The 8,648-nt window shown below is 41.9% G+C and overlaps 1 protein-coding gene and 1 pseudogene across 1 annotated transcript; one reads left to right on the forward strand and one right to left on the reverse strand.

Annotated features, from left to right (window-relative positions):
- Positions 1-1,331: 1,331 nt before the first annotated feature.
- LOC135679590 (zinc finger protein WIP6-like) lies at positions 1,332-2,279 on the reverse strand. The gene is made up of 2 exons (XM_065193498.1): positions 1,878-2,279; positions 1,332-1,784 (listed from the first exon to the last, which is right to left on the reverse strand). Exons 1-2 carry the CDS (start codon positions 2,277-2,279, stop codon positions 1,332-1,334), a joined length of 855 nt encoding a protein of 284 aa, XP_065049570.1.
- A 587-nt stretch (positions 2,280-2,866) lies between these two features.
- On the forward strand, positions 2,867-5,295 carry LOC135587646 (pentatricopeptide repeat-containing protein At3g04750, mitochondrial-like; annotated as a pseudogene).
- The last annotated feature ends 3,353 nt before the right edge of the window (positions 5,296-8,648 follow it).

Genomic DNA, 8,648 nt, shown 5'->3' on the forward strand with positions numbered 1-8,648 from the left:
CTTGACAAGGATACCAATCTTGGATCGATGCAAAATATGGTTTACAAGCGAGAGGCTTCATGAGTAGGGCAAGAGCATATTGTTGCTGCTATTGTTGTGGTGACGGTTGTGGCTGCGACGGCGACGATTGCGGCTACGATGGTGACGGTTGTGGCTGCGACAACTGCGATGATGGCAGAGTTGAAAGCTACAGTAATGTTGCAGTGTTGCTACTACAACAAAGGAGGAAGCTGCAACATAGGAGGAAGGTGCAGTAGAGGAGGAAGCTGCAGCAAAAGAGATAGGAGGTAGCTACAGCGAGGAAGAAAGGTGAGGTAATGCTAGTGAGCACAGAACTAGAGATGTCGCAGATGAAGGGAACGGACGTTGGCACAGAGTGGCAGTGGAGAAGACAATTGCCGTTCGCCGAAGAGGAAAGATTTGTCACACCGATGGGCTGACGATAGAAAAGCAATGGTAGAAAGCTTTTTCTTTTGCCATCAGAGATGGAGAAGCAACAGTGATAAGTCGGCAGCGAGAAGAGAGAACGAGAAGAGAGAAGAGAGCTTGCTCTAGGCAAGCAACTCTAATACCATGATAGAAAGAATAGAAGATAAGAAGCTTTATTGAAAAAGTAAAGAAGTTTTATTGAAGTAGCTTTAGCTTGAATGCATTAGCATGTCCCTCTCCTATTTATAGAGATTAGGAGGGAGAATTTTCCTCAACAGAATAGAGGATTTTCCTCAATAGAATAGATAAGATTTTCTCGTATAATTATGGAAATCTTTTTCTCTCTTTGCGTTGCAAAGATCGGTAAGAATTGCATGCAAGGTCTGCACACTAAAGCTGTTAGATTAAGTGTATGATTAACTGGAAGAATCCCAGTTCCTGTTCTTTTAATGCTTGTATACGTACATGGCAACTGTCAGATTGAGTGAGTGACTAAGAGAGAGTATCTAACATACTGTTCTTTTGAGACTTCTGTGCGTATATGACAAATGCATTGCGATTAAACTGACCAGGCATGGCAGATTTCGGTAAAAGAGAAATGATACAGGCACAGACCGATAAGTACCTGTTCTCTCCCCCTTCAAGCACGAGACACGGTGACAGTACATAATAGTAAGAAAAGGTAATGAAATTGATAGAAAGCTCCAGTTTAAGAAAACCTAGCATGCGTCTACCCTGCTTTCCTTCTACCCTGCTTTCCTTCAAACTCTCTCTCTCTCTCTCTCTCTCTCTCTCTCTCTCTCTCTCTCTCTCTCCGTCTCTCTATGAGACCTAAAGATCGTGAAATTTATTGTGATCTTTATCTCACTAGATAACAAGATAAAACATCATCATTGTCCCCGTTACTCTCTTAGCTCGTCACCGTCCTTACCTTCTATCACCCCCACCTCTTCATCAATGCTCATCGTCTCCACGATATGAGGTGCATGGCCGCTGCCGAAGGATCTCACGTGGTCCTTGAGAGATCGCTTGTGCTTGAAGTCGGAGCCGCAGATGCAGAACCACAGCTTCCCACAGTTCTTCTCGTGGGTGCGCCAGTCACCGCGCACTGCGAATGCCTTACCGCACCTACGGCACGCGAAAGGCCGCACTCCGTGCTTGCGCTTGTAATGCGTCTGCAGTGTCCGAAAGTCCTTGAGCGGCCGTGACCTAGGATGCTCAATGTTGTTCTTACACCCCTCCGCGCAGCAGTAGCACGGCAGCTTCAACAGACATGGCGAGGGCAATTGCCTCGTTATGGCACGCGGTGACTCCGATCCCCTCCGATACTGCGATCCGTGACCCCACATGTGCATCTGATTGGACAGCAACATGCAAAGTTAGGAACGGAAGAGACAGTATCTCGAAGTGAAAAGCGAGTAGGGACCTAATACATGACGTTCATCGACCTGCATGTTGTTGAAGTGATTAAAGGTTTTGTTGGACACGGTGCAGGAGAACTGGGTGGCGCCAACGAGGATTTCGGCGGGAGAGGGAATCCAGTAGCGACTAGGCACGAGGTTCAAGCCTGCGGCGGTGGTGGCCACGGTGCTTGTGCTTGCCCTAGGCCTCGCATTCAGGGGGCCAATGGAGAGTTCGATCGTCACTGAGGAGTCATCGTCCACTTGGTTTGAAGAGTGGGAGAAGTGACACTGCGGTTTCGAGCTTGCGCGGAGCCACTTAGAAGCAACGAAAGTTGAAGTAGAAGAAGAGCAGGAGGAAGAAGCTGGTGAGGATTGGCTTCCAGGCGGCCAAAGCGAGAGCAACAAAACGGTGTTGTCTTCTTCCTGAACATTGGTATTGAAAGACATATCTGTCTAGAATGGAGAAGAGGATTGGAGGGGAAGAGAGTGGGAGAGAAAATGAGGTGAGAGGGAGATATATATCCGTATAGAGGTGGGTGGAGAGAGAGAGAGAGAGAGAGAGAGAGAGACTGCGTTTGGTAGTGAATGATCGATAGAGAGAGCAGGGCACATGAAAGCGGATGAGAATACACGGCGATTTTGCTGGTTTAGGTTGGGGGAGAGACAAGTGACCGGGAAAAGTGGGGATGGGACCGACAGGTAAACAACACCATGCAGCATACTGCCCAACACACACCCGAACACCCACACATGCCAACCAGAAGCCGAGAGGGATCGGCAGCTTGCTTACCGAGCGCCTTATTCTCCTCCGCATCTTCCTTCTTCCTCTTCTGTCACATCCTTTTCGGTGTCCCTTTATGGACGCTATCGCCCTCGTCTTTAGTTCTTCGCCTTCTCTCACTGTGCATGAATTGGTGTCCACTGGTTCGGTGTCATCTCGTTAGGTAGGTGGTGATAGTACTCGACATTTTGATCCCGGCAATCAAACATTCTGGTACCAGGGATATCCAAATAGCCGGCCCAACCCACCCCTCTACGTGAATGACCCTAACGGCTTTGTCCCAGATTAGTCCCATGGGCCATGGTGCATCTATTTAGTCACTATGAACACCAAACAGCACGACTTTTCCCTCGGTATTTGGTTGCCGCTGCTGCTATTCGAATTCATCCTCCATGATAGCACTCAGGAGAAGCCTCCTTCTTGCATCCTTACTCTGCTTTGCCAGTCACGGATCATGCATGCTTTCCAGCAGCTGGGATCCGTCGGTCTCGCTGAGGCTCAATCACCCCGCCCTTGTTCTTCTCGAGAAGTGCCACACGCCAACCCACTTCTGGCCCAGATGATGATGCTCCACCTCACTGGCCAAACTTCTCTGCGGTCTCCTACCCTGAGCACCTGAATTATGCCCTTCTCTTCCGACACTTCACCCCTCACCCCAATCTTTACATCTACAACATCATGATTTCAGCTCTATCTTTCTCGCCAGGCTAGTCCTTCGATCTCTACAAGTGTATGCTTTGTGCATCCTAATGAACAGACCTTCCTTTCCCTTCTCAAATCTTCCATCAATGTGTCAGTCGGTAATCAGGTCCATGTCCATGTCATTGTTTGTGGCCTCCGCTCGTGTATCTATCTGCAGAATTCCCTCGTGAAGGTGTACTTGGACGGTGGGGATGTAGCTTCTGCCCGTCAGGTGTTTGATCAGATGCCCGAACACGATATCGTTTCGTGCAATATTATGCTATCTGGGCTGGGCAGACAAGGATGCTCTACGGGAGCTCTCAGGTTGTTTGGAGATATGCAAGCTTCAGGTATCAAGCCGGACGCGTACACCATTTTCGGCCTTCTGACGTGCTGTGGCCAGCTGAAAGATCCGCGCCTTGGGAAGTTGTTCAAGGGCTGATCGTAAGAAAGTTTCCTACCAGCACCCATGCAAGTGGGTCGATTTTGAGTAATGCTCTTTTGGATGTGTATGCCAAGTGTGAAGAAATGGAAATTGCTATCAAGAGGTTCGATGGAATTGTTGAGAGAGATGCAATCTCGGGGGAACATAATTATTTCTGGATTTGCAAGTACTGGACAATTGGATCTTGCTCGCAGGTTTTTCGATGAAGTGCCTAGGAGAGACCTGATCTCGTGGAATTCTCTTCGTGCCAGATATGCTCGGAGAGGTGATTTCGGAATGGTGATGAAACTATTCCGGGACATGCTCGTTGACAATGTAAGACCTGATAAGGTGATTGCCATTTCTCTTGTGTTTCTGCTGCTGCAGAGATTGGCGAACTAAATCAAGGAAGGTGCGGACATGGTTGGGTGCTAAAGGTTTATGGAAATCTGGATGCCTTTTTGGGGTCAGCCTCAATAGATATGTACTCTAGGTGTGGTAACATTTGGAGGTCCTTTATGGTTTTCGACAATGTTTCTGAGAAGGATGTCACGCTTTGGACGGCTATGATTACTGGCCTTGCCTTTCATGGCTTTGGAGCCGAAGCTCTGGAGCTGTTCCATGAAATGCAAGAAGAGGGTCTGATGCCAAATAGTGTGACCTTAGTTGTAGTTCTTACGACCTGCAGCCATGTTGGCCTGGTGGATAAGGCGCTAAGGATCTTCGAATCCATGAAGCAGAGATGTAATATCGAACCTGGAGTGGAGCAGTATGGGTTCGTAGTTGATCTTTTAGCACGGTCGGGGCGGTTGAGTGATGCTCTAAACGTGATAGCAAGGATGCCAATGAAGCCAAGTAGGTCGATATGGGGAGCAATTCTAAGCTCAAGCAAAGCCTACGGAGATTTGGAGCTTCCTGACAGTGCTTTGATAGAGCACCTCAAGCTGGAACCTGATAAGTCTATGTCTTGCTCTCGAATGCTTATGCTGCTTATGGGAAGTGGAGCTACTCCAACAAAATCAAAGAGATTATGGTGGGAAGACAAGGTGTAAAGAAGACGGGGGGTGGTCGTAATCTGGTTGTTGATGGAGTGTGTCTTCTGATGAGAGGAACCATAGTTGGGCTGAGATTGTTGGGCTGAAAGCCAATGAATTCAGCCCATAGTGGGCTTTAATAGCCCACAACCCATCTCCCCTTTGACCTAATCCTAGATCCAAATTAGGGGTGTGTGGTGGCTGCGATTTTTTGAGGAGAAAAATTATAGCAGTAACTTGATTCAAAACGGAGGAGAAAAAGAGAAAAACGAGAAAAGGAAAGGGAAGAAGACAAGAACAATAAAGAGAGACTATTCTCAATCATCCAGTAGTGTTCTCATCTCAGGTTAGATCAGATCTATAGTAGATTCTTATTGTGATTACTTGGGGAGAATTTGGATATTGTGCACAGTGACGTAATCCTTATATCTCAGTTATTCTCTTGTGATTGTTACTAGGATTTTCGGCAAAAGACAGAGATTTGTATATTCATTATTCTTATAGTAGATTATCTCTAGTTTGCCATGTAGTTTTTACCCTTTACGTTGGAGAGATTTTTCATGTAAAAATTGGTGTTATATTTGATTGTGATTCCATTTAATTCCGCTACATGTTATGGTATGCTAGTATTTATTCATATATAAAAAATTTATTTCTATTTATATCTAATCAACTCGTATTTAATTTTTGTTAATTTAATTTTTTGTTTGAACATGGAGGCCGATAGTGTTTCTCACATGATTAGCTTGAATGAAAATAATTGGATAATTTGTAAAAATAAGAATGAAAGATTTCTTGTATCGCAAAGATTTGTATGAACCTTTGTAGAGGGATAATGCAAAGCCTACAATTATGGCAGATGATGAGTGGAAGAGGTTAGACCAAAAAATAATTTGGTTTATTCGATAGTAGCTCGATGATAGTGTCTTTCACCATATTTCTACTGAAAGTTCTGCTTATTCTCTTTGGAAAAAGTTGGAAGATCTCTATGAAAGAAAAACAACAGATAACAAAGCTTTCTTGATCAGAAAACTTGTAAACCTGAAATATAAAGAGGGTACTTCTATTGTTGAACATTTGAATTAAATGCAGAGTATCACTAACCAGTTATTCTCTATGAACATATCTCTTGATGATGAGTTGCAAGCATTGTTATTTCTCAGTTCATTGCCAGAAAGTTGGGAGACACTAGTGGTTTCCCTTAGTAATTCTGTGTCAAATGGTATTGTCACAATGAGTCAAGTAACAATCAGTTTGTTGAATGAGGAGTTGAGAAGAAAGAATTCAGTAATATCTCAAAATGATTCACATACATTTATCTTAAAGAACAAAGGAAGATCAAAGTTCACGCATGAGTAGAAACAAGTCAAGATTAAAAAAAGATATTGTTTGCTGTGGCGAGAAATGACATTATAAGAATCAATTTAACCTAAGAAGAGAAAGAAAATGGGAAAAGAAGTAGAGTCTATAGAGTCAAAAGATAATATCACAACTATAGTGCAAGGTGGTGATTATTTGATTTTGTCTCCTTCTGATGATATTTTTTCTTATGTGTGTCAGGATCTTGAGTGGGTGATTGACACAGGTGCTTCTTATCATGCTACACCACGGAGGGAGTTTTTTGCTATATATAGGTTTGAAAAATTTGGTGTTGTCAAGATGGGCAATTATGACATGACAGACATTATTGGCATGGGTGATATCCACATAAAGACCAACTTTGGCTGCAAGTTTATGCTTAAGGATGTGAGGCATGTGGTTGACTTGAGGTTGAATTTAATTTCAGTTGGAATACTAAATGATGAAGACTATGATAGCAGATTTCACATATTGCAATAGAAGCTCAGTAAGGGTTATCTTATTGTGGCTAGTGGAAAGAAATGTCACACATTATAAAGTTTGCATGCCAAAGCTTGTGGTGAGTAATTGAATGCTATAGAGAAATACTTCAATATGGAGTTATAACATAGGCGATTGAGACACATGAACGAGAAGGGACTGCAAGCTCTTATCGAGAGAGAGATATTGCCAGATCTCAAATGTATATATTTGAACCCTGGTATTGATTGTTTGGCCGGTAAACAACACAGAGTTTCATTTGCTAGTCCTGCTTTGTCTAGAAAAATGCATGCCTTAGATCATGTTTATATATATGTATGTGGTCCTTTGAGAACAAAAACTTATAGTGGATCTGTTAATGTTCGTAATATCAGTGATGCACTTTATTTTATCACTTTTATAGATAATTTTTTTAGGAAAGTTTGGGCCTATGCTATGAAGACCAAAGATCAAGTTATTAATGTCTTCAAAGAGTTTCATGCTAGGGTTGAAAGGGAGACAGAAAGACAATTGAAATGCATAAGATCAGATAATGATGGTGAGTATATAGGATTATTTAATGATTATTATAGGTCACATGACATCCAACATGAGATGATAGTTCATAGTACATCTCAACATAATGCAATCGCGGAGAGGATGAACCGCATCATCATGGAAAAGATCAGATATATGCTTTCACAGGCCAAGCTACCCAAAAGGTTTTAGGATGAGGCTTTAAGGACTACAATTGATGTGATCAACTTGTCACCATGTATAACCCAATATGATGATGTTGTAGAGTATGTATGGTCAGGGAAATATATTTCCTACAAGCATTTAAAATTGTTTGGTTGTCGTGTATTTGCACATATTCCAAACAATAAGAGGTCCAAGCTGGATGGTAAGACTGAAGAATATATTTTTCTTAGTTACTCGCATGATCAATTTGGTAACATGCTTTGGGATCTAAAAAAGCAGAAGGTGTTTAGAAGTAGAGATACAGTATTCTTTGAGGATTAAACCTTTTGAGGATTTGAAGAAGAAGGCACTAACCAAGAATTTTGTAGAATGATTAATAGATTGTGACCCAGTTATTCCTCTAGTATATCAAGGTGATGGGAGAGATATGCAAGAAGATGGTGTAGAGCTTGATGTTGATATACCTGTAGGACATATTGAGCAAGAAGAAGTTGGAAAGCAACTTCTCACAAAATCTCAGTTGAGAAGATATTCTAAACAACGTCAACCTTCCAAAAGATATTCTACATATAAGTATGTGATTCTTACTAATGCAGGTGAACCAGAGAGTTATCAAGAAGTAGTTGAAAGTGAGTAGAAAAAGAAGTGGTTAGTTGCTATGCAGGAAGAGATGAATGCTCTTCAAAAAAACCATACATATGATTTGGTGCTACTATCAAAGGGAATGAAGGTCTTGAAGAACAAGTGGGATTTTAGGTTGAAAACTCAAGAATATTATTCTCAACCAAAGTACAAAGCTAGATTTGTTGTGAAATGCTTTGGTCAAAAGAAAGGTATTGGCTTTGATGAGATTTTTTCTCTTATTGTTAAAATATCTTTTATTCATGTTGCTCTTGGTATTACTGTTAACCAAGACTTGGAGGTTGAGCAGTTAAATGTGAAGACAACTTTCCTTAATGGTGATTTGGAGGAAGAAATTTATATAGAGTAACCAAAATACTTCAAAGTCAAAGGTAAAGAGAACTTTGTCAGCAAGTTAAAGAAGAGCTTGTATGGCCTGAAGCAAGCTCCAAGATAATGGTATAGAAAGTTTGATTCATTTATGATAGAAAATGAATATAAAAGAACAATTTTAGATCATTATGTGTACATCAAATGGTTTGGTGAGAATTTTGTTATTATTACTTTATATTGATGATAAGCTTATTATTGGGAAATATATGTCTATAATTGACAGGTTGAAGAAGGAACTGAGTGAGTCTGTTGCAATAAAGGACATGAGGCTAGCAAAATAAATACTGGGCATGTAGATTTCCCGTAATAGAAAAAAAAAAGAAGATTTGGTTATCACAAGAGAAATACATTGAGAAGGAATT

This window comes from Musa acuminata, chromosome BXJ1-1, assembly GCF_036884655.1.
Source record: "Musa acuminata AAA Group cultivar baxijiao chromosome BXJ1-1, Cavendish_Baxijiao_AAA, whole genome shotgun sequence".
Taxonomy (NCBI): Eukaryota; Viridiplantae; Streptophyta; class Magnoliopsida; order Zingiberales; family Musaceae; genus Musa; species Musa acuminata.